The sequence below is a fragment of the Peromyscus leucopus genome, chromosome 13 (genome assembly GCF_004664715.2).
Source record: "Peromyscus leucopus breed LL Stock chromosome 13, UCI_PerLeu_2.1, whole genome shotgun sequence".
In the NCBI taxonomy this organism is placed as follows: domain Eukaryota; kingdom Metazoa; phylum Chordata; class Mammalia; order Rodentia; family Cricetidae; genus Peromyscus; species Peromyscus leucopus.
Genome location: NC_051074.1, coordinates 50,438,081 through 50,465,411, shown reverse-complemented (window position 1 = coordinate 50,465,411; position 27,331 = coordinate 50,438,081). Strand labels below are relative to the sequence as shown.

The 27,331-nt window shown below is 38.0% G+C and overlaps 1 protein-coding gene across 1 annotated transcript in view; it reads left to right on the top strand.

The window, feature by feature from the left end:
* Nucleotides 1-27,331, top strand: part of Pard3b (par-3 family cell polarity regulator beta) — a 993,468-nt gene that overhangs the window by 133,606 nt on the left and 832,531 nt on the right. Inside the window, exon 2 of the mRNA XM_028891309.2 lies at nucleotides 956-1,057. Coding sequence (XP_028747142.1) covers nucleotides 956-1,057 — 102 coding nt within the window. The remainder of the gene's footprint in view (nucleotides 1-955; nucleotides 1,058-27,331) is intronic.

Below are 27,331 nucleotides of genomic sequence, written 5' to 3'. Positions count from 1 at the left end.
CATGCTCAACTCTGACCACAACTACCCATAGACTAGCATCCTGTGGGAGATGGGAACAGAGCTGGAGCTCTTCTCCAGCTACCAGTAAAGTACTGAAGCAGAGGATGCACACTGAGTATGGAAAGTTAAAAAGGCAAAGGAGGGGGTGTGACTAACCCTCCCTCATCCCACTATGATGTTCTGAAGTGATACCTGCAGGAATTACATATTTCTGCTTTGGGAACTTTATATTACAGTTTTATTATCTACAGTTGAGAAAGTACCTTCAAGATTAGTCTCTTTTAGCATATTTTTGGCATTACTTAAGTTGGAATATTCATTTCAAGTTAGTTGGCAAATTCATTTTTTGCATTGTAATTTGATTCCAGAAAAATATGAGACAGGTATTCTGTGAGTTAAATAGGATAAAAGTGACAACTATTCATCTGAAAAGACCGTTGGTTTGTGTTTAAAGGTTTTGTTAGTGTGCTGGTTAGTGTCTGTCAACTCAACACAAACCTGACATATGTGAGAATTGAGAGAAATGTCTCCTAAGATTGGTCTGTAGTGAAGCCTTGCATGCTTTTTCTTGATTATTGGTTAATGGAGAAGGGCCCGACTTACTGGGGATGGTACCACCCCCGGACTGGTGGTCCTGGGAGCCATAAGAAAGCAGGCTGAGCAAGCTATGGGGAGCAAGCCAGTAAGCAGCACCCCTCCATGGCCTCTGCATCAGCTCCTGCCTCCAGGTTCCTGCCCTGATTGAGTTCCTGTCCTGACTTCCTAATTGTGCCCTGAGAGTTGTAAGACAAAATAAACCTTTTACTCCCTACGTTGATTTTGGTCATGGTATGTTATCACATCAGTAGAAACCCTAACTGTCACATATTTTTATGGAGACAAATTATTTCTCTTAAAATGTATCTTACTTTGGTATAAGTAAATTGAGTCATCAAGTTTACTTGTTCCACCATAGGATCCTGGATACTGGGTGAAGATTCATCACTTAGAATACACAGATGGAGGAATCCTGGATCCGGATGATGTCTTAGCAGATGTTGTTGAAGACAAAGATAAGGTAGGTGACTCTAAAATTGTTCTTCATTTTCCTTTACTGAGCAGCATATTTTCAAGTCATTGAATTTCTTTACAAACTCATGTGTCAGTTATTATTAAAAGATACCATCTGTTCAGGTTTCACCTGGACAGCTCATAAATCAAAGTTCTTCATCAGATGTTTGCCCGAAGTTTGTCAAAGTTTGGGAACTTGTTTGTGGTGGCCTAATTAGCAGACTCTTCATTCTCCAGAGTTCCCAATACATCTCAATAAATTAGTGTCAGCGACAGAGGCTTTTGGAGTTCCTGCTACTTCTGGCTCTGGAGTTTATTCCAGACACTTGCTAAATATTCATCCTAATGCCTGAGGTTGGAACGTGTTTTGCGTTTACATTGGAGAATATAGAGGGGTATGGATGACTGATGAAGAGCTATGGTATAGATTTTTCTCAAAGTAGATGGCACACTATATTGTATGACTGTCTTTCTTTCATTTTTAACCCCCACCCCCACTCCAAAAGAAGAGCATTCAGTTGAGAAACTTTAGAAATGTTCTGTTACCTATTTGAGAATAATTCATCACAAATGTAGTGATTGAATGGAATTTTGCTTCTTAGTACTTTAGGAAAGGTATAAAAGTAAACTATTCCATGGCCATACTCTGGATTATTGCCACTGAAACACTCTGATGAATATGAACTCTATGTTGTCCTCAGAAATCGAACTGCTTCCAAGGTTTCTTCTGCACCCTCTTAGCATTGTTTATAGGAGGTTTATTTATATTTGTGGCATGTTTCTCTGTATTGTTTTTCTGAAGCTTCAGGGCGTGTGTGTGTGTGTGTGTGTGTGTGTGTGTGTGTGTTTCAAACTTACATTAATCTTTGCAAACAGATTTTGTGTTTTATATTTTCTCTTGGTACTTGGCTTGACTGGCTTTGGGTGCTAGTCAGCCATTTCCTAAGGGAATTGTGTCTCCCAGATGACTGTCGCTCCCAGAAGACAGGGACTAAAGATTCTTGTCTTTAGTGTTCCCCGTGTTGATAGTATCTGCTGAGATGTTTAATGACTGTTGTTTTGTTGTGCTTTCTGGAGTTAGGATTTCCTTCTGGCTGGTCTGGTTGGGCCTGAGCTCATTAATTCTCCACCTCAGCCTCTTGAGTTCTGAGTTCACAGCCTGAGCTATAGTACATAGCTGAGAAACATCAGTGAAGTTCCCTCCCCCTTCACAACACCAAAGATGGGTATCCACTTGCCTTTTCCCAGTTCACTTTCTGCTTCCTCCCTGGGACCACCTTCTTCCTGCAAGGTAGTTGAGCTATTTGGGTTTTCTGTTCATGAAGAAGGGAGCTTCCACCTCAGCTTCCACTACCAGTGTGTTCATACAAAAAGCAGAAAATGCTCAGTTGAAGAGGGGGCAGAAGAAACTCTCTCATCCCAGCCTTTCCCCAAACCCCGTGTCCGGGAAGGAGATTCTGTTAACATCCGGGGAGCTCTGTCCGATCCATCAGTTTCCCCTGCTGTATTCTCTATATTGTTCTGCAAAGCTTTCTAAAATTTTCCATGTCCTGTTCAGTAGCCACAGAAGCAGCCTTATTATGTGTAGTCTCTCTTTTAATAGGACCTAACACCATTACTAAATCAGGAGACAGGGGGAGATAATCAGTTAACATCTTAGCAGAGGATCATATATGTTGGGTACAGCTTCAAGTATTCTCTTAATGCACTTTCTTGCCTTCCCATGAAGCCTGTCATTGTTCTACACAATCGATAAGGATTTGCACTTTTGATGTTGCCTGGAAAAAAAAAAACATCATTCCAATTTCTTCCTTTTGTTAGAAAAATGGCGAAGAAGAGAGCATTCTTATTTTTCCTGATGTTCTCCGTACAGTCTGAAGGTTTCCTTACAGTTCTTTTGTTAGTGTGGGAGCAGAGCCCCGCCAAATGCATTATTTCCCTTACTTTTCAGTCAGTTTAGAGTATGCAGTAATTTCAGCGGATGGTTTGTGGATGTCCTGTGGCATATCAAACCTGCCCAAGATTGTCTGAGGCACAGTCGGGTTTTTATAGCCACCTACTTGTAAACTGGCTGCCTAATACTCTTTCACAGATAGAATATGGACAGACAGCAGGCCCAGGGAAGCTTGGGTGGATGTACATACTCATTATGCCGAAGTCATAACACTTCCATTCCTAGGGTAGGCTGCCTGCAGGGGATGTGGCAGGGAGGGCCTCTTGATAGCCGGAAGCAAGGAGTGAAGCAGCAAAGACGACAATTGTGAGTCCAAAAGCAGTGTCAGCTAGCGTGGCTTCGCTGTGGAAAACCCATCTGTGCAGTTCAGTAGAGGCTGAAAACTGGAGGTGGAATGGTCTGATGTAAAAATCGGAGAAGGGGCTAATAGAGTTGCCTGAGTTTACTAACGAGGTGGCTTCTAAAACACATGGCCTTGTTACTCAGTATCAAACTTTTAAAGCAGTTGCTCACATGGTGAATTGTTTTTTATTCGTTTTTTGGCATTGTTGAAGAAGACAACTACAACGTACTATGGAAATTTGAAAATACGTAACATTTATGAAAATTGAGTTGCTGCCATGACTTTATTAAATATAAAAGTAAGACTGTACTGCATAGTACACCACCACAGGAAAATGTCTTCATCTTTGGCCAAGTTTTATAGATGGGAAGGGCTACGCTTGGAGACAGGCCAGGAGTTCTTGTTGGCTTGTATTGTGCATTGACCCTTGAATGTCATGTGCCGTCTGGTTCTCAATTATTCCACTATCAGTTCAGCTTTATCTTCCGCTTTTGGTACAGGTGCTTGTTAGACATAGTGTAAGTGTTAGTTGGGGTTTAGGGTCAGAAGGGTATCTGGGCTGATGGGACCAGGAAATGCCTCAGAAATCACACCATGCATCAGATGTCACCCAAGAGATTTATTGAGGTGGGGGAGCAAAAGGCACTTCTGAGCAGGGACAAGAGAGAGACAGAAAGAGACAGAGACAGAGATAGAGAGGGAGAGACAGAGAGCAGGCTGAAATGGCAGGGACTTTTTAAAGGATGTGTGTGTTGCATTTGGTGGCTGGTGTTGACGCGGCAGCTAGTGATGAGTCCCTGGAGTCAGGCTGGGAGAGCACCTGGTTCCTAACATTAAGATTTTCATCTGCCTTCACCTCAGGTTCAACAGTTTGTTCAATGGCAAAATGTTAGTTACTCTGGTGTTAGTACAGAAGAATCAGGTGTTTAATGTTCGTTGCTGTCTTTTAATATTATGGTACTATTATTACTGTACTGTACTTGCGTGTTTTAAGTACCAAACTGTTTGAATTTAAGTATTGAGACATCAAAGAAACCATCTTCATGTACGTTTTAATAGTTTTAAACAAATCTTATAAAATTTGTTTTAAAGTTATTAAATTGCTCAAAATAGTTTTATAAGAAGATACTTGATTAATATGACACAACATTTGGATTAACATATTATTATTATGTGAGAAATGAAAATGCCAGCAGGACTAAATTTAGAATGAGAACACTTTTATGAGAACACACTGTCTGCTAACATACTTAGCATTCAAGGATCTCATATCATATTCAAATAGAGACTAGTGTGCACAGTGAATGAACTAGTGACCTGAAACATGACACACTGTCACGCTGCTTTCTGAGAACACTCTGTTGCCCTCTAGTGGATGGCACAGCTCCGCAGACACTTCCTGCACTTGAAAATTGACACTACCACATTTGAAAATGTCTTTTGTCTTGTTAATGTAGCTCGCAGCTGGGCAGTGGTTAGTACAGCCAGAGTTCACACATACCTGTAGGTGCTCTCTGAGTTTTCTTAAAAAGGCCAAGGTCATTGTTTGCGTTTGTAAACCTTGTTTATGTTTTTGGAGTTCTCACCTTCCTTTTCACTGACTGCAAAGTTGATGGCTGATGGTGATGAGAAGTGTGTAACTTTCAGTGTGTAATTAGACAATTCACGGTGTGCATGGTGTTTTGCTTGGGAAATGGGAATGCTACATTAAACCTTTTGTTAATGATCCCTGAGTTATTTTGTTTTTTAGACTCCTGAGTTAATTTTTGAGCACTTATTTTTATTAGTGATACTTCCACCTCAATAAATATATTTATTATATTTTCTTAAATAGTGATATGGCAATTTTGACTCTAAAAGTTCACATTGATTTGCGGGGTCTTGAAGTTATGAACATGTCTGGAAGAGGTTTGAACAGTGCTTCAGAAAGAAATGCAAAAGCTTGTAAAGAGGGAAAGAGATACTTTGTAAAGTTCCACATTTCAAGATGACTTTCTGCCTATAGAGTTATGAAATTATAGAATCTTAGGTCCAAAAATATAAGAATCATATGGACTAACCTTAATGTCTTCCTAAAGAGGACATATCTGAACCAGGGAAGTCTCTAGGACCCCATGTCTGTGGTGATTTCATTCCTGAGCCCAGCCTTGCATTTCCTCCATGGATCTGAGCACAGCTGGAGAAGCTCAAGGCTGATGTTGCAGGTGACGTCCCCAGAGGATTTCCTGTCCTCTGTTTTCTCCTCTCCTCTCTCTGTCCATACGGCATCCTTCCCCTCCTCTCTAATGCTTGAACTTAGCAGTTATTTCAAAACTTTATTTATGAGCACAGTTCATTTTTTATCGTTTCACATGTATTTATAACCCCTCTTTGCATTTCCAGAGATATAAATTTTAAATTAATAAAATTCCAGGCTAAGGTTATGGTAACTGATAGGGAGTGATCTTCTTCTGTCTAGTCAGCTTCTTAACTCTAAATTGTGCTAACTCATTGCACAGATTAGATTCTGAACAAACTTAGTGAATCTCTTCTTGTTGTTGTTTTTATTTTTTTTTAACCTGTATTGCTTTCAAAAACTTAACCCTTTCTTTGTCCCATGGTTTTCTCATGGGTAATTGGAACTAAAATTAAAAATGCAATAATTTTATGTTATATTATATCATGTGTTATAACCTAGCCACAATTTAAAGCCAAATTCTCAGGAGAGTGAACACAACATCATCAATAAGTGTTAGGTGCTGTTATGTTATATTACAATATTATATTTAGCATATAACTATTAAGGTAGATTAGATTTATATTACTCTAAAAGTATTGCTTAAAGGATATTCCCTCTAGGAATATGGCTTGCAATCTGTATTTTCAGATTTGGAATCTATGGATTCAAACAGCTGTGGATCAAAAGTATTCAGAAAAAAGTTCCAGAAAGCCTGACTCCACTTTACTCAAATTTACCTGTCAGGAGCGTTCCTGAATCTGTCCAGGTGAAATGGGGTGTGAGCAGAGCCTGTCTCACAGGTCCTCAGTCTCTCCAGTATTTGTTATACCATTGTTCTCTCTAAGCCTAGGATGTTTCGTGCCTGTTGTCAAGATGTGTTGGCTTTACCTCCCCCTGTCATTATTACATAAGCAATAGAACAACTGTGTATACGATGTTTATACTTTGTAAGTATACTTAGTAAGGTGCCCATAATTTAAAGTACATGGAGGCCATATATGGCTTATATGCAACCTCTTGTCCATTAGGGACATGGCCATCTATCCATAGAGGTTGGTGTCTGAAGGGCATCCTGGACCCAACCCCTGTGGATGTTCAAGGACAGTTGTACGGAATGAAGTCCTAGCCTCATCACCATAGATTCTGTTCTGAGGCTCTAGAATACCTCCCCCCCCTCCCGCCCCCAGCTGCCCGAAGCATCTTAAATATCAAGAGTAATTAGGCTACTGTTTTTTTCTTACATACACCTCCCAATTGTTCTGTATCTTTAGTGTTTCCCTTGTTTAGTGTGCTGGTTGATCCTTGTCCTTGGTCTGTCTCGGCCTAGTTAGGATTCAGTTTTATTGGTTTAAAACAATTTTATCTCCATGAGGGTCTCTGTTTTATCCATTGCTTATTTCCGGTGCCTGTAACTGTGCATAGCCCTTCTTAGCTGTACAGCTTTTTCCATTGTTTCATCGGAGGTCAGAAAGAAGAGATCAGGCCTGATGGTACTGCTCATATAACTACTTACTTTAGTATGACAGAAAGTAAACAGGAAATGTTTGCAAGAATTCAGCTTTGATAAGAAAAAAAAATCCAGTCACATTGGAGATGATAACAATGCTTTATTTTAATGTAGAATGAATGAATGAACACTTTTTGGTGTTGAATAATTCAGTCACTCAGAATTTCAGTTTACTCACTGGTGAAAGGAGAATGGTAAATGGTCTTAGTGTCACAGTTATAAGCCGTGTGTGAGAATTCAGTGAAAACATTAAAGCACTATACACATAGGAAGAATGTGCTTGTACCTCCTTCTCAATTTTTAGTGATCATTCAAGAGCCAGGTCAGATTATTTTAATAGTCAGTGTTTTCAGATCACCTCAATCCTAAGTGACTTTGGGGGCACTGTAACTTCATACACATAATTAATATTTTAATATGAGCATTAATATTGGACTTTTAGCATTTTGAAATTCTTAGGATTTTATTATATAGCTTCCGTTTTAGGTATAACTTTAGTCTTGTCTCCTCAAATACTTCCATGTTTGCTTACAACTGGGATGTTTTTTTAAAGATATCTTTCACCACTTGGACTTCTTACAAGTTTTCTTTTGTTTTTTTGGGTTTTTTTTTTTGTTTGTTTGTTATTTTTGTATCTTTGACAGGACCTCATTATGTAGTCCAGGTGGCCTGGAAATTACTATGTAAACCAGGCTGGCCTTGAACTCACGGAGATTTACTTGCCTTTCTTCCTGAGTGCTGGTATCAAAGGTATTTGCTACCACCTCCTGCTTGTACTTCAGTTTTAATAAGCATCTTTGATTTTAGTCAATGATCAAGTTCGAACCAGAATTGAGGGTTTCTAATTCTGTACCTGTTTTCTTCCAAGAAGCTATGTTGTCCCTTTTAAATATTGCAGTTGGCAGCAGTGTGCAGACATGTACCCAGCCCGGAGGAGCACTTTGCATTAATACCTCTGTGACCTTACTATGGCGAAGATAAATGGTATTGGGAGATAGTAACTAAACATAAAGTAATCCTGACGATGGCCAAGTCAAATACGGGCTCCCTAGTGCTTTCTGAAATTACGTGGTTGGCAATACAGCATGGATGTGTGTGTATGAGTGAATGGGAGGCAAGGGGTACATCCCTGTACAGAGGGTGTGTAGGGTGTCTACCTGCTCTTATTCAGCTTTTTCATTGTTTCATCAGAGGTGAGAAAGAAGAGATCATCAGGCCTGATGGTACTGCTCATATAGCTACTTACTTTAGTACAACAAAAAGTAAACAGAAAATGTTTGCAAGAATTCAGATTTGCTAAGAAAAAGATCCAGTCACGTTTGAGATGATAACAAGGCTTTATTTAGGGCTAAAATTTAACTCAAAAAAAAAAAAAAAAAAAAAAAAGAGTCAGAGAACCCACCTTGTACTTTACAATGTGCCATTAGCCAGAAATTGTCTTGCTGGACACAGTCCTACAAATTCTCTTTCACTTTAGTTTCCTTTCAAGCTGTCTGTACAGGTATATATATATATATATATATATATATATATATATATATATATATATATATATATATATATCTGCCATGATTATGGAACAGTCTTTACAGAAAAATTTATTTATAATTATGTAACCTACAAATTGTAGTCCCGCTATACTATTTTAGATTATATCAAATAGAAGGAAAACTTCAGAATTTACAAACCACCCTCTCTTAAAAATGCAAACGTCTGCAAGTGCTAATTGGTCACCCATCAAGTGTGTATTAATTAGACTGTATTCCACTAACACCTAGTGGGAAGCATCTCCATCAAAGCAAGGTAGTAGATTGTTACCTTGTAGAGGACTGGATTTGATAGTATGATTCTAAGGTTTTCTAAATATTCTAGCATTTCTCATTTACAAACTTTGTCATTTATATGGTCAACTATTCCTGCCCCAGATGCATTGAGAAGGCCCCAAAGAAATGAACTATCCAGTAACACTTAGGACTGTGATGTGCCAAAGAAATCGCTTTTGTTCTTAGCTCTTATATCAGCTCTCTGAAGTACATCTCTTATGGATGTGCTTCCTTGTAGATCAGAAGGGACTTGCCGTGATGATGAGAGAAAATCAGGCCACTCAGGAACTTGATAGAGGCTTAGAAGGAAGGAAGGCTGCCTTAAAACTGAATGGGTAGGAAGACATAATGTCAGAGTTTCACATTCAAGTAACAAGCTGCAAATTGTAGTGGAAAGACAATTGCATCCAGCTCCTAAAGACTCAGAATCTTAAAAAGTGTGTGCGTGTGCATGTGTGTGTGTGTGTGTACTTGTGCATGTGTTCGCTACTTAATGATTTAAAGTAGGTTTTGAGAAATGGGCAGAGGTGGTACTTTTAAGAGGAGCAGAGGAGGAGGGGCATGAAGGAGAACGTCTGTTTTAGGAGAGAAGAGATCTCAAGAAATACATTAGGAAGTTATAAAAAACAAGGCAGCTAAACATGCTAGACCCCATGATCCAAGGAGATAGGTGTGCCTCCAGCTGGCCAAGGAGGATGCTGTCCATTAGAGACAGGTTACTCAGGAAGTCTAAAAAAACTGTTTAGTTCCTTGGAAGTGTCACAAAGAGCTCTGAGCTGTGTGACAATCTGATGGGAGTCTCGTATTCTAGGCTTTCAGCCTGGCTCTGCTGCCTCTTCTGTTCTTAGGGCTCCAATATTCTGTGACTAATTATGGGCTCCTCTTGGAACTAGACCAGTATTTATAACACTTCCATGGGGTACTCGTTTCAGACTTTGTATAAATGCCTTAATTTATAAATATGTTTTTAGTAAGCAAGAATATTCGGTTTCCTTAGTCTCTTAAATTACAGTATTTTTTAAAGCTCTCTATGTGTATAATTTTTCTGTTTAAGAAGAGAGTGTATCTTTTCCATGATAGGAATCTAGGCTCTTCACTTAGGGAATCACGACTAGATTTCTGAACTTAATACTGACAGTTTGGACACTTCAGGTTCTCTTTTTAGATTTCCTTCTTTTGATGTTACCAATCAGTTTTGAAAGATCAAGTGACATTCCCTAAACAATAAAGAGGAAATCCCTCTTGTGTAGACTTCAGCTGGAGTAAAATAGCACAGAAGCCGGTTCAGATACAACTCCTTTAATAATTTCAACCTAACGTATATTGCAATTTAAATAAGGTATTTATACAATCTTAACTATAAACAAATTGGAATGACTTGAAAGTGTGATAGAAAATGATTTTCACAACCTGAATATCTGAAATATCCATACACATAAAACCCGAAGCATCTCATAGTTCTTAGTTGATAATAGGGTAAGAACCTACTTCTAGACCGACAGATTAGTGTGGCCACTGTGCTCACTCTCAATGGAAGCCAGCATATGATGGTATAATGAGATTTTCTAAATAGGTCGCCTTTTAAATGGAAATTATACCAAGCCTGTGCTTAACGCATGTACAAATGAAAGTGTGTACTGCTTTTGCTGATGAAAAAAGGAGAGAAATATCTTCATGCAGAGCCTCAAAGCGAAGGTCTCAGAAATGTCCTTGGTTCTCTAGCCAAAATGCCAAAACGGAGCTCTGGTGTCCCATCTCCTGACTGAACATCCTTGAGGCTGTACGTAAGGGTGTGGCTCCAACTCTTTTTAGAACCGAGTTCAGTGGCTCTCAACCTGTGGGTCACGCCCCCTCCACCTGGGTTGCCTAAGACCATTGGGAAACATGGATGTTTACATTATGAATTTAATAGTAGCAAAACAGTAGCAAATTATAGTTATGGCATAGCAATGAAAATAATTTTATGGTTGAGGGTCACCACAATATGAGGAACTGTGTTAAAGGGTCACAGCATTAGGAAGGTTGAGAACCACTGGTTTATAAGTTCTTCATAAGTTTATTAAATGTTAGTTTATTAAACTTTACTCTTGAGTATAACATACTTGATTTGTCACAATTCTTGCATGTCTGAGGAACTCAAAGACGGAAGTTTCCATTTATAAGTAGTTTCTCACCTACATCCTAGGGAAACAACCTGAACCTAAGGGATAGTAGATGAAGATCATGTGTATTCTTTACCCAGTTTCCTGGAATGGGATACTTAGCTTTTCCTCTGGTTTTAGTCCTCTTCCTAAGTGGTTTTAAGGTCTTTACTCTTGAGGGGAAGATGCTTCAGTAGCCTTGATTAGGGTTCAATTGTGCCTTTAAGGGAACACTAGTTTCTCTTGGTCAGAAGAATGAATTTACTTCTGATTGGGTAGGGACCGAACGTTTATGTATTTGTATATGTGTATGTGTACACATACATGTATATACATTTACATGCTAGGTTCTGCTTATGAAAGGAACAGGTCGTTCTTGTCTTTCTTATTTCAGGTCACCTTACTAAACACTGTATTTTACAGATCTATTTGTTTTACTGAGATTTCAGTTTTCTTTATAGCTTAGTAAATCCCATTGTGTGGCTGTCCCACATATTTATTATTCATTCAGCCTCTGACAGACATCTCAGCTAATTCCATTTCCTTGCTGTTGTCAATAGTGCAACAACTTGTACAGGTGTCTCTGTGGCAGGATATGGAGTTCTTTGGGTATATGTTCAGGGGTGTAGTTCATTCATATGAGGAAAGAACACCCTATTCACTGCTGGTTAGTATGCATATGCAAATTAGTGCCATCATTATGGAAACCAGTATAGATTTTTCTCAAAACAAAACTAAAATCATATCACCTAGCTATATTTATTTGGTCTGTTCCCTAGTCTTTGTAACTTCTATTTTAACACAGGTAAAACATTTATGACTAACTTTAAAGTGTTGAGATTTCTCTTCAACTAAATTAACTCTTATTAACATGAAGAAACTGGAGACTATTGTAGGCAAACATTTTCTATTTTTTCCTTTTTTTCTTTTTTATTAGAAATTTTTTATTCATTTTACATACCAACCACAGATCCCCCTCTCTTCCCTCCTCCCGCTCCCCAGCCTTTCCCCCCATCCCATCATCCATTCCCACCTCCTCCAAGACAAGGCCTTACATGGGGAGTCAGCAGAGCCTGGTACATTCAGTTGAGGCAGGTCCTAGTCCCTCTCCCTGCAGCAAGGCTGTGCAAGGTATCCTACCATAGGTAGTGGGCTCCAAAAAGCTGGCTCATACACCAGGGATGGATTCTTAACCTACTGCCAGGGGGCCCCTTAAGCAGATCAAGCTACACAACTGTCTCGCCTATGTAGAGGGCCTAGTCCAGTCCCATGGAGGCTCCATAGCTGTTGGTCTAAAGTTCATGAGTTCCCACTAGTTTGGTTTGGTTGTTTCTATAGATTTCCCCATCATAATCTTGATGCCCCTTACTCATAGAATCCCTCTTCTCTCTCTTCGACTGAACTACTGGAGCTTGGCCTGGTGCTTGGCTGTGGGTCTCTGCATCTGCTTCCATCAGTGACTGGATGAAGGCTCTATGATGACAGGGTATTCACCAATCTGATTACCAGGGTAGGCCAGTTCAGGCACCCTCTCCACTATTGTAAGTAGTCTAAGCTGGGGTCATCCTTGTGGATTCCTGGGAACTTCCCTAACACCTATCCCCATGATGTCTCCCTCTATCAAGATATCTCTTTCATTGCTCTCCCACTCTATCCCTCCCCTAGCTTGACCATTCTGTTCCCTTATGTTCTCATCTCCCATCCCCTCCCCTCTATTCCCCCTCCACCCCAAGTTTATTCATGAAGATATCATCTATTTTCCCTTCCCAGGTTGAACCATGCATCCCACTTTGGGTCTTCCTTGTTAGCTAGCTTCTCTAGAGCTGTGGGTTGTAGTCTGGTTATCCTTTGCTTTACATCTAGTATCCACTTGTGCATGAGTACACATCATGTTTGTGACTAATCTCAAAGTGTTGAGATTTCTCTTCAACTAGATTCATTCACTCTTATTAACATGAAGAAACTGCACACTATTGGAAGCAAACATTTTTTTTCTAAAAAAAAAAAAAAAAAAAAAAAAAAAAAAGCAAAGATAAACTATAAGATCCTTGAAGTTTGCCAGAACCCAGAGTGAAGGAGACGGTCCTTGCAGTCTCTCTCCCTCAGTGTGAGATGATGCTCTGTTGCTCCAGTGATCTCTGTGGTGAGTTTCTGTGATTTATTTATTTTGCTCAGGATCATCTTGTAAAAGATGGCGCTTTGACTTGACAGCCCTTCCACTCTTACTGCTTAGATGATTCTGCAATGATGATTAAAAGTTTGGAGAAGTGATGTCAAGGTGTCCCTGGAATAGCAAGGGCAACCCAGAAACTCCCAGGGAGCAGTGGGCCCGAGATGGATGGCCAGGGAAGTTTCTCTCTCCTCCAAAAAAAAAAAAAAAAAAAAAAACAGGAAGGCCTGCTGTTAGGACACCGAGAACATTTGTGCTTGTGTGTGACATAGTCAATGCATTTCATATCCAAGTAATGTAAAAGCCACTGGCCTTTCTTATTATGCCATTAAAATCACACTCATTCTTTTCTAAAGTGGCTACATGGCAATTAATATTAGGGTTCTTTGGGGTAGCTGCCGAACTTGCCTTTTTTTCTTAATGATAGAATAATTTGGAACCGAGATTAAGTGAGTGAGACACCAGAAGGATTTGTAAAAATTCTGTGTAAATGTGGAGGCGGGTAGATTGACAGATTGACATGACTACTTAGGAGAAGTAGTTTGCAGGTTCAGCGACCTGATGACTGCTGTTTTTTTGTTGTTTTGTTTTTGCTTTTGTTTTTAAGTTTTGTGATGAGCATCAAGAAGCAACAGGGAATAATGTGCATAAGAAGAGAACAGCAAAATGATAGGGTGTTGGTTGTTGCTGCTGCTGCTGGGAGACCTGATGGCAAGGGTATAAACTCTCAAACTGCAGGGACAGCTTTTTCTCCAATAGGAACTTCTATTTCAGTAAGCGAGGTATTTAACTCTAATGATTGAATACAATGAAGGCAATATCATCTACTCAATAGAGACTTTAATATGAAATAAATCTTTTCTTCACATTTAGTGCATTAAAAAAAGAACTATTAGGACAAATTAATTTTAAACGTTAGAGTTTTGTAACTTTTTTGTGTGTGTATATATTAAAACCTGTGTAATTTTTGCAACTTTAATATTTGAAATCAATATTAAATAGAAGTAGAATATTAAGATCTTGAAGTAGTATTCTTCAAACCTTTACTATTGTTTAGAAGTCAAAAGCTGAAAATGAATTCTAGATTGATTGAAATGAGTACTTAGCAAAACACATTCCCTGATAAGTTTAATTCAGCATACCACTTTGGGTTTTCTAAAACTAAATATTTTCCTCTTAAATGGAGAAATGTTTCTTGTCTGCATCTATAGTGCCTGATAGCCTAAGGTGGTCAAAAGTAAATATGGGTAATTTAAGATTTAGACTTTAAAAATGTAGTTTTTGAACAGTGAAAATTATGGTTAAAGTACGTTGGGCACTATTTTGACAGTAGTATACTTTATAAGAAATAAATAGCACAAAGGCTTTTAAAAATTAATAGTGTCTCCATATAAGGAGAGGAATGCAGGCTGGGGTGAGTTTTTGATGCACGATCTTTTATTATGACATTGAGTTGATTAATACCTCAGCCAAATCATTGTTTTAGAAGATCCCCTTTCTCTGTCCATTAGCTGTGGAGCTGGAAGCACACAGTACATCTGGCATCTGCTTTGTGCTTCTCGCCTTGGACTTTGGGGCAATGCCAGAGTCTTGGTTATAGTGTTTACAGTCAAAATGATGTAGGAATGTATCTCAGGCAGGACAGTTACTAAGGCTTTCCTGCTGTATCGGAGCTACACACAGTGTTGGATAAGTTGTTAAGAATAAAAGGTACTCGAGGACTCGTGAGCATGAGGTGCCTTTCTGAGATTTTTCTTTTGTTCTAAAAACTTCTTAAATGTTCCCAAATTAATACTTGTTAAATGTCAAGACATTTTAAATGTGATAGAATACAAAGGTAACTACTACTCAGCTCATCTAATCAAATTCAGCAGAAGTAATCATTGTTCAAAGGTGGGCATGTATATTTCTTTTACGTGCATAATAAAAAAAGTATACATATACTTAAATTAATACAATTTAATTTGAGCTAACATAATTTGTCATGTGTTTATATTTAAATTTTTATTACATGCTTATTTATTTAGTGTGTATGTATGTCTGTGCATGCCACATTATGAATGTGAGGATCAGAAGACAACTTGTGGAACCTGGTTCTCTCCCTCTGCCATGTAGTCCTGGGGATTGAACTCAGCCATCAGGCTTGGTGGCAAAGGCCTTTGCCTGCTGGTTGTGTCTATTGTTTGAAGGATGTTTTTAATGTCTACATTGCATCACATCCCTGTTTAGAATTTTCTGCACCCTTCCTTTGCTTTCTGTTTGAAAGGTCTGCTGTGATTTAGACCAATAATTACTCCTCTTATTGTAATCAAACCTTAAAAACAAGATAAATCCCCCCAAAAAACCAAACCAAAACAAGATGAAGTTGAGAGTGGGGTACTGGAGGGAGTTCTTGAGGGTCTTCAAGGGGAAAGGAGGGAGTGGTTACGGTCTAAACGCATTGCATCAATGTATGGAATTATCAAAGAAGAAATAGAGTAAAACTTATTGGAGAATAAATGCCAAGTTTTGAAAATTTGTAGGCAATTATTTTTAAAAATTTTGATATTTTGGCATTATAAATATGGCACAGAACTCCTATAAAAACCACTGTGTAATGAGCATAGCAGTGGTGTATGCTGGGAAGGGGCTTAGGATAGTTCTGATCACTGTTTTGATGTTTGGTAGAAAAAAATCTCATTTCTTCTACAAGAGACCATTAGTAAAATATTAGCTATAGTATTCTTTTATAACATTTCTCCTTGAAATACATGTGAAAGATTTAAAGACAAACCTATTTTGTGTTAAATGTTATTTTGTAGATTTAACTTTTCCTTATATTAATGACACAGATTACATTTCTTTTTACATTTACTTATTATTTTAAAACATTGTTATTAATTCTTTGAGCATTTATACAATGCATTTGGGTCATATTTACCACTTCCCTAACTCCAACCGATCCCCTCCTGCCTACTCAACTTCATGTAGATTAAATTTTTTTTTCCTAATCTGAAAAGAAATGTATTGGGAGATAATTTCTTCTGAGGATCTATTTTTAAAATTTACTCTTTGAGTATTTCATATATATATATATATATGTATACATACACATATGCATATATACATATATATGTACACACACATATATATATGTATATAAAATGTGCTTTTATTCCTGAATCCAATTAGAGCTGCCCATATGTGTATGAGTACAGGGCTGTCCATTGGAGCATGGGTGGGTACCACATCCCTGAAGAAAGCTTACTCTCCCTCTCCCAGCAAACATTAACTGCTGATATCTTCTCCCTCACGATGCTGGTATCTTCCCTCACAATGGGACTGTTGATTGGCATGATCTAGTGAAGGTCTTGTGTAGGCCACCATATCTTCAGTGCTCATGGGTATACCAGCCCTGTTATGTCTGGAAGACAATATTCTGCATCTTTATGAAGTGTGTGAGAAAGGGATGAGAGGAGGGAGATATTTGGCTGGGTGGCCAAGGTAGTGACAACTAATTTATTTCTGTTGCTTTATGCTCTTGGTGAATTTTTTTAATGTTATGAATTTCTTTACTTTTATGAATGTCTTTAATTTCTGTAGAGTTGCCATGCATTATTCAAGATTATAAAATGATTTGAATTTCAGGAGCAGACAGATTTTCTGATGAGGATTTCAAGCTGTGTAATTATGAAACCCATATAGGTTAAAAGTTCAGAACTCGTTAGCTTAATCATTTAAAAATAACCAATTTATAAGCATGGATTTCATTTTAGAGACACACAATTACAATATATCTGACTAGAGAACTCCTGGATCCTGCCCTATACAGAGAATGTTCATCCTGCACACCACATAGCTTATTCTATAACATTACATAATTTATAAAGGAAATCCATATTTTATGGAGGTAAATTGGATGTCATAATGTAAGGCAAACCTTTAGTAATTTCTTTAACAGTTTTCTTGTCTCCTTAAAAACTCAGAGAAGTTAAGGAATGAGTGCCAAATATCAAAACAGTCTACTGAAGCCTATTGCCTGTGTCCAAGCAGACATTTCAGGAAGTGAGTGGCAGAGCACTAGTGTCTCAGACTGAAACAGAAGAAGTGAATGTCAGACCTGAAGAATTTGTTGGTAAAGGAGTGTGTGTTTGTAATATGGCCAACTACACACAACATAAAACTCACCATCAGCCACTTGTAAGTCTGTAGCTCAGTGGTGTGTTCCCTGTTTTGAAACCAGTACTACTCTCTGTCTCCAGAAGTTTCCATCACAGGAATATGTTTAGATTTTGAATAGAGCCATTCAGCTGTCCCCAGGGATGTTTAGATTAATAGAGATGCTTATCTTAGAAGCATTGAAGCTTTTGACTTTCGATGCACATAAAAATGAACTTGGAGATTGGAGCTGCTCTTACTCCAGGTGAAGCTCATGGCAGTTCCCAGTGCAGGGCAAGCCCTGCCCGGATTTGCCAGGCTCTCAGGGGCATGCTATGGTTCAGTGAGAATCTGTTTCCCTGAGATGTGATGATACTGAAAGAAAAGCTGTATTCAAGTGAAAACAACCTTCGTAAAGCATCATTGGAGGTGATTAAAAATGCCACAATCATCAAACTGTTAAAGATGGAAAATAAAATATGGTATTTATGAGAATTTTGACTGGCATGAAGATTTTAATGCATATTACCTTGCTTTGCTAATCAACGTGATTGAGATGCACGTGCTTGTTAAATAGAACTTGCTCTTGGCTTTTAGTTATCAGCGATTTCACATTTATCTTCTCTTCATTTGAATGCTATATGAACCTCTTTCAACCTGAGGGGTCAACTTTTTTCTCTCTCTCTCTCTCTCTCTCTCTCTCCTAGTACTACTGTTAGGTATTGAGAATAGATTTTTTTCTAATGCTTGGAGAATGATAACAAAAAGGAATCTTTTTATTGGTTCGTTTCATGCTTGGTAAGATTCCAACTGTCAAAACATTATAAAATTCTGAACCCAGAGGCACATTTCATCACCAGAGTACTAATTACTGCAGAGAACTGGAGCGAGTCATTATGTGGTAGTATTTATTAGTGCTGCCCAATTTTAATGTTTTTTTTTTTTTTTTTGACCAGAGACACTTAAATAAAAGGTTAGGCTGCTTTGGCACAGATGTAGGAGGAGAAGTTGCACAGTCCACGAAACACCATCACATGCAGCGCAGGGAGGTGGAGTTAATGGAAAACTATGCCCCTACTTCCCGCAGCCCAGCATCTCATTTTCAGGGATGAGCATGGAGGGCAGATGGAATACTTGGTTTGTGTTTGTGGTGCTTAGACATGAGGTAGGCACTGGTGCTAGGAGGACCCTGGGAAACACAAGCTCCCTTCATGAAGAAAAGGAAGTAAGAGTCTCAAGACAAGCACAGCAGAGAAAAAGGGTTGGAGTGGATGCTTGAGGAAGTTGGTGGGAGATTGTCCTGAAGACATGGCATTGGAGAATGGCAGTAAGTGACGGTCATTTGAAATGTTTGTCACACACACACATACTGTGTCCTATCTATGGTATGAAATGTTATAATTACTAAATGAATTAAGCATGATATAAATGAAATAGCGAATGTAATAAATTATATTTAGTAGATGCTTATTATCTACCTTTTGTGCATAAAGCACTAACTAGGTGGTAGACTAGGGAGGAGCAAAGATGAAGGACATGACTCTTCATAGAAGAATGGTAAAATCCAATGCCAGTCACTGTGGTTTTCGGAGTATAGAAGAATGGTACAACCTGGAGCAATGCAGTGTTGGAATATAGTAGGGCCTTTAGTTAGCCGATTGTCAGTGAACTGCACTCCAAGTTAACTGTTTAGTTTTCTTCCTCTTCTCCCCTCAACCTGCAGTGATCAGGGTTTTGCCCCAGGAGCACAGTGTGCAGTAATCTCTCCTTACAGCCACAGGCTGAGCGAACACGTGAGGGAATGAAGACAGAAAAGAAGTCTTGAAGTATTTTTTTTTTTTGGTTTTTCGAGACAGGGTTTCTCTGTGTAGCTTTGCGCTTTCTGGACTCACTTGGTAGTCCAGCTGCCTCGAACTCACAAGATCCCTGGCTCTGCTCCAATGCTGGATTAAAGGCGTGCGCCACCACCGCCCGGCTAAGTCTTGAAGTATTTTTAATAAGCCCCGCTAGCTCATATGTTTTTGTAAAGGCAACACTTAGTTTAAAATAGAGGAAAGTTAATCTGGATTTGAGAAGACAAGGAGGGACAATGGAGAAGAAAATCTATGATGCCAGTAAGGTGAGAGATGAAGACAGAAAAATCTGTGGTCCAAGCCCTTCATTAATCCCAGTATGTGAAGTGTCAAATTGGAAAAAATTTGAGTGGGTTAAAAAGTTTTCTTCAAAGACAAGAGGACATGATTGGGCTGAATGGACAAAGAAAGATTATGAGAAGGAGAGAAATCTGGAGTCTTAGGGGGGAAATGGCAACTATTCAAGATAAAAACAAAGTAAGTAGAAAGAGACAGGAAGTTCTATGAGACAGATTGTTCTAGAATTTGAGATTTCTGAGATTTTTAGGAAGGTAATAGTTACATGTATTCTGTTCTAAGTAATGTATCACATATGGTTGGGCAGTACCCTGTGATCATAGACATTAATTTTTCCTAGCAAAACATTAATATTTATACTTAGTAGAATAGAGATGATAAATAGCCTCTCGTCAGTACAGTTTGTGCCAAATTAATGAAGAGTAGAAAATGGGGGAAAAACTCAACTGGGTTTTCTGAGAACACTGAGCGTTAGAATGATGGATAAGGGAGAGTAGACCTGTGCAATTTGCTTTGTCTGTTTTTGTTTGCAGGGATAATGGAGATGGATCAAGGTGCTTAAGGTTTGAAAAACAGCAGGATGCTTTGAGCAGGGAACATATAGGTCTATGTTGTCTGAGATGGCTGAGTGGTTCCTCACTGACCATGTGCATGGCTCTTTGTGTCTCTTTGTACCCTTTACACAGAGTGCACATGCTCTGATGGCCAACAGCCTGAATGAAAGAACATCTGGAAACTGCCCAGAAGGCCACAGTGCATACTTGTTTTTATTGTTACCAATTAGACTATGTTCTGGTGGTACTGAGAAATGTAAGTGTGAGACAAACACATGGTTCAAATCCAGGACTAAGGAAAGAAAGAAGGAACTAAGGTTTATGTAGAGAATGTTTGAAGAAACCCCCATTATATCTTCCTGTCTCTAATATATATAAAATATATATCATCATTTGGAAATTTGGAGGCTTTCTTTTATATTTTATTTATGTGTTCATCATATAGTGGTATACCTAGACATACTTAGTAGGTGGTTGATGACTGTATAAATTAATTTTATGAATTATAATACCAATTATAATAATGAATTATTATAATTCATTATGAACTACCTTCATGACTAAGTACATGAATTATTACATTTGTGTGTATGTCTGTCTATATATGCAAACTTTTGGAATATGTTTTCCAGACACATTCATAATGTTCCATTTTTCATTATTGATGTAATATAACACATACAAAAATTCTAAATCAATGAGGATTTGTTCTAATTGACCTCATATAATCTCAAGTGAACACAATACAGATGCTAAGAAAGGGGCCTTCATAGGATATTTAAACAATGGTAACGGGAAATGTTACACACTTTCATGGTGTAATCTCTTACATTTACTTTCTGTATTGACTACTGTGGTCTACCCAGCAGGACACTGAAGCTTGGGGTAGGAGTCTGAGGGTTGAGGAAACTGTCTGCAGGATGCTGTGGGACCTGGTTGTCCAGGCAGGATCTTCCTGGTCCAAGATTCAGATTCACACTATGATGAGGGTGAAATCTAAACCTCAATTTTCCAAATCTGGAAGAATAAGTCTCTTTTTGTAACTGGAAAATTCTTTTGAAATATGTAAAATGAAAAATTTCTAATTGTAGACAAAGTTTCATACATATATCTATACCTTTTACACAAATGCTTTATGATTATGGAAGATTAAATACCGTTCTTATAGGGAAACTAACATTTAGCATATTATACCACTTTTGCTGTTAGAAATCATTTATATTAAATACCTCTGCCACTAAATTTTAGCAATTACTTTCTAACATTGAAATTTAGACACAGATAAAAATATTTTAGGCACAGAAAATTTCTGATAAAATCATTACACCCCTGAAGTAATCTAATTATAACATCTTCACTTATACAAGAATTTCTGTGTTTCTAAGAAATTTATATATTAGTCTAGTTTCTGCTTTTATTCCCAGGGATTTGCTTTTAAAATTAAATGTAAATTCTTCCGAGGGTGGGACCAGAACAAGTTTCTGTGTTAAAATGCTTGCATGGTGGTATTTATGTCAAGAGGTCATAATCAAATATGTACACGTACAATAGTACTATGGAAATCTTTTGAAGTATAACCTTAATGTTTCCATTTGTACTATTGAATAACAAAGGGAATATTCTAAACTTTTGTGGTGGGCTGTGAACAAACAAATTTAAACAAGTTTTATTGTGATGGTTGAGATTTTCTAGCATAACTGTGCACGTGCTTGGAGAAGGAGGGTAAAGGTCAACAAAAATAGAAACTGGATGGGAAGAGACTCATTGCATTCCTTTCATTCTTGTTCGTTATTCTTGAAGAGGAAAACCCCATTTCCAGCAGGATTATTTGGTTCTGAAAGGCTTGATTGGTCTGAGACCAGAGTTCTGATAGGAATATGCAAGAACCTTTAGGGTTGCTGTTATACCACGTGAGTGCCATTTTTATGGAGAAATATTTTATTAGAGAGAAAATAAGCAGCGGAGGAGAGGACGCAGGTTCAGTTTCAGAGCTCATCAAGTTTCCATGTGTTCAAGGCTGACTTTTGTGCTGACAGATTGTTTTCTCATGTCACATACACCAGTCTTAGGTCCCTTAGTTCTCACACGTGTGTTTTTATTAGTCTCTGCTCTCCGTTTTCTGATCTCTTGATTATAGTATCACAGTGCAAGCTATGTCTGATTCTGGCTGAGGCTCACTGCTGTTGAGCACAGCACTGGGACCCTGGCTTTCTAGTGCCTGGGGAGGCAGAGGGCTCCTCTGTGGTAGGATGCCCTAGCTGAGATGCTCAGTTACTTGTACGTGTTTCTGCATAGGCTAGGTCCTGATTGTCTGCCTGCCTTTCTACAGCGATGCATCTTAGTGTCGTTCATGTCATACATAATATAACCCTGTCTGGATGGCAATATTCAGAGAATTACAGGTTCCAAATTTGCTCCCGGGCTCATTTTACTTTTGCATGCTTAAAATTTGATCTTTGCCCCAGGATTAATCACTTGCTAATAACTAAAGGATTATTAACATTAAAAGATTTTTAATTTTTAGTTTGAGGAATAATGGGAAATGCGTTTTTTAAAAAGGCCCGTTTTAAAAAACTTTAGAACAGGCTTATGCAGTCATAATAATTAAATATTATTCAACTACACAAAGTAAACAGGCCCATTCTGCAAATATAAAAAATTACCTATAGTTTTGACTCTCAGAGTGATCTATTTATTCTACACTTAAAAAATGTTAATAGTTAAGGGGTAGAGGGATAGCTTATTTTTGTAAAAACACTTGTTCAAGCATCAGGACCTTAGTTTAGATCCCTAGTACCCAAATAAAAATTTAACTGTGGTGGTGCATGCCTATAACCTCAGTGCTCGGAGAGTCAACGCCATGAGGATCCTGGCACCTTATTGGACCATCAAAGTAGCAAAATTGGTGAGCTCCATGCACTGTTAACAGATTCTACCTCAAAAAAATTAAGGCAGAGAATAATAGAGAAAGACTTCCCAACATTAATTAACCTTTGGGCTCCATGGGCATTATTGTGGATGAGTGCACCTGTACACACATATGTACACTTGCAAACACTCTATATACATGTAGATGAGTGTCACACATACACACTTGCATACACTGTTTATACATGCAGATGAGTGTGCACACACACACACTACTTCGGGAAAGTTCTAGTAGAAATGGAATCATGGTCTCCCTTCATCTTTTTTTCCTTTTATTGAAAATAGATTGTTTTCTCACATAATATATCCTGATTATGAGTTCTTCTCCCTCTGTTCCTCCAAGCAGACTTCCTTCATTTTTAAAGTGATATTTGGGAAGAAATTGCTCTACTAGAGACGTTTGGTTTACGTCCTTGTAGATCAAGAACTTAGGATAATAGAAGTTGATTACCTAAGCGTCTAGGTGATTAACAGATGCTGCCTAAAGTCATGGTACTAACACTGCTTCTGTGTGTGCTGAGTGGGAGAAAAGACAAAAAGGTCTGTTCATTAATGTGTTCCTCAATTCCTCTAAAATTTTATATTTATGTGTTTGTATGTGTGTGTGTGTGCATGCGTGTATGTGCATGTGCGTGTGCATGCGTGTGTGTGTGTGTGTGTGTGTGTGTGTGTGTGTGTGTGTATCTTGTGTTCCTTGAGATGTGGATGGTTGTGACCTGCCATGTGTATGCTGGGAATTGAACCCAGGTCCTCTATATGACCACACATTCTATTAACTACTGAACCATCTCTCTTCAGTCCCATCCTTGTCATCCTGATTTATAAGCAAGTTCAAAATCTTTACCCTAGCAAGTAATTGATACCTAATATGTACTTTGAGATATTCTGGACCCATTTTGTTTGCATGGAAGGATTTGAAGAATATGAGACATACACATCCGGTATAGTTATAGATGTGCTATCAAAAACCCAAATTCATTGTGAGGCTCTATCCACTATTAACAGTGTTTTTAACTGGTCCATTAAACTGCCTGAGGAACCATTCACCCCAGCTTCCAACATCTAAGGATTTGAGTGAACGCCATTGATTTTTGAGGAGTGATTCCATTAAGAGAGACCAGGAGCTAAGATAGCTTTGTAGGCCATTCTCTGGATTGAGATAAAAAATTTCTATGTCTCTCTTTCTATCTCTCTCTATGTATATATTTAATATATAACATATAAGATGATATATAATATAGAAGACATAATATAGCATGTATAATTTTATATAATATAATGTATATGATATGTATATAAATATACACAGACTATACAAATACATACATATATTCATACACATAGACTCACATCTATCTGTCTGTCTATATATCATTCATCTTATCTTCTCCCTGCTGTCATGATAAACACTCTTGAGCCAATGTAACAGTAGTTCTATAAGTGATGATCCAAAATGAAACATTACAATGAAGGATGTTAAAACCAGACTTTGTAGGGGCTTTGATGACAGAAAGGACAAAGCTATTTAGTTAGAGGAGTTTCTCTATTATATATCTATATCTATATATCTATTATACACACACACATACACACACACACACACACACACAAGTCCACTTTATGTGTTTACAAAATCAAACAAATTCTCTGTGTGTTTTAACTTAACATCCTGACACACACACACACACACACACACTCACACACACACACACACACAAGTCCACTTTATGTGTTTACAGAATCAAACAAATTCTCTGTGTGTTTTAACTTAACATCCTGACACACACACACACACACACACACACACACACACACACACACACACAAGTCCACTTTATGTGTTTACAGAATCAAACAAATTCTCTGTGTGTTTTAACTTAACATCCTGATTCGGTGATAGAAGGCTTTCCTGGTTTACTTGATTCAGTGCTATGGCTTCCCCAGATTTCTTTGGAACCGTGAATGAAGGGATATCATTATATTTATGGTCTGATAACTGGGCTTGTACAACTATATGCTAATAATGATCTAGACACTTTATGCCTTTGATCATCCTCTTTCTTCTCATATTTGCAAAATCTAATAATGCATGTTTATTTTTCCTACAAAGAACTTTTATAAAATGATTGAGAGCTTTAAAGGGGACTATAAAAATGACAAAAGGTAGACTAATGAATCTATTATGAAAAGAAAAAAGAGAAAATATGGATATGATAAGATAAAAAGGGAGATTGTGGAATCTACTTTTAAAAAGGAACTACTTGTTTTAAATAAGATAAGTAATGAAAATTTTTTGGTCTGAGTTTATCAGATGTTACTGGACCGGACATTGTTAATATATATAATGGAGTTCTTTTTGTCTGGATCTGTCAGATGTTAATGGACTAGACATTGTTAATGTAATCTTGAATGTATATTGCATATACTTATTGAAGATAGTTTTTCTTGTATTAGTTATAAGCTTTCTTTAATTTTAGACAAAAGAGAGGAAATGTGGTGGTATTGTGTATTCTAATAAATTTATCTGGGTCAGAGAACAGACAGCTACTAGATACAAAGGCTAGAAAATGGTGGCACTCACACCTTTAATCCTAGCATTCCAGAGATAGAAATCCTCTGGATCTCTGTGAGTTCAAGCCACATTGGAAATAGCCAAGCATGGTGACACACCTTTAATCCAGAAAGCAGCCTTTAATCCCAGGGAGTGGTGGTAGAAAGCAAATAGATATATAAGGCGTGAGGACCAGAAACTAGAAGGATTTTGGCTGGTTAAGCATTCAGGCTTTCCAGCAGCAGTTCAGCTGAGAGCCATTGAAATGAGGACACAGAAGCTTCCAGTCTGAGGAAACAGGACCAGCTGAGAAGTTGACCAGGTGAGGTTAGCTGTGGCTTGTTTTGTCTCTCTGATCTACCAGCATGGACCCCAATAACTCACCTCGGGTTTGATTTTATTAATAAGAACTTTTAAGATTCCTGCTACAGGGGACCCTAGATTGATTTTCATTGCTTGTTCATTAGTGCATTGTGTATATGTAAATTATACATTAAGCTTCATATGAAGGGCTGCAAAATTTTGCTAGTAAGGTTGATATTAATACCTAAGTTACTAAAATTCTATATATGTGTAATCTCTCTACTATACCTTATAACTGTACGTGAAGCTGCAGTTATTTCTTATATGAGAATAAAAAGTTAATAATGTATGTGGTGGCATTATTCTTAGTATATTACTTAAATCAACTCATTCTGTTTTCGAAACTCACTAAGACGTGCTGCTTTCATTTTACAGGTGGGAAAACAGAGGTGAAGGGGGTTAACTAAGTTCCAGGTTCTGATGATTAGAAAGAGGAGAACTGGGGATTGACTGAGGCAATCTGACTCCAGAATTGAGCTCATAGCACCTATAACTTGGATAATACAGACCATATCTGAGCATCTGTGACCAGTGGTGGAACTCAATTCTCCTTGGTCTCCATTCTATGATTTCTGGCTGTGCAATAAGTAGCCTATGATACTGACATAGTATTTATACTTTAATTATGTTCATTAAAATTAGATGACTACTAATAAAAGTATTTAAAGCTTTGCTTGTTATATAAAGATGTATTGAAACTTCTGGTATATGCTAGGTGGTGGTGGCACATGCCTTTAATCCCAGCATTGGGAGGTGGAGGCAGGTGGATCTCTGTGACTCTAAGGCCAGCCTGATCTAGAGGGGGTTCCAGGACAGCTAGTGCTACAAAGAAAAACCCTGTCTTGAAAAACTAAACCAACCAAGCAACCAACCAAACAAACAAACTTCTGATATAGAAATTGTCTAATGACTCTACTCTGTAATTGGAGTGCGCTAATGAACCTGTTGAACTTCCTGACATTAAATATAATAATAGGCAGATTGTCTAGAAATTAGATGCAGAAGCAATTTCAGCATTTCTCTTGAGGCACCAACTCCTGAGCTCTAGAATCCTAGGCAAAAATGGAATAACGACCTTTGCATTGTGAACCAGAGAGTATGTGGATATAGGTTAGAGGAGTAGGAAGAGTGAGAGAGCCAGAAAAATGAGGAGCCTTGCATTCTGTTGGTGCTCATAACTCTCTAAAGGAAGAGGTTTTTGTGGGCCACACAGAGTTTGTACTGATATGGACAAAGAAGACAGTATTCATTTGAAAATATCTGTCCTTTTTGTTATGTGCTGGATAATCCATGTGAAGGAAAGCCATTTAATGGGATTGATCTATACAGTGGTGGAAGAAGTCCCAGGGACGTGAGTTTTCTATTACGGTTAAAAAGTTGAGTAATCCATTGTTAATTTCTAGTGTGTGTCTTCACAGTCATATCTGTCTTCTACCATATAT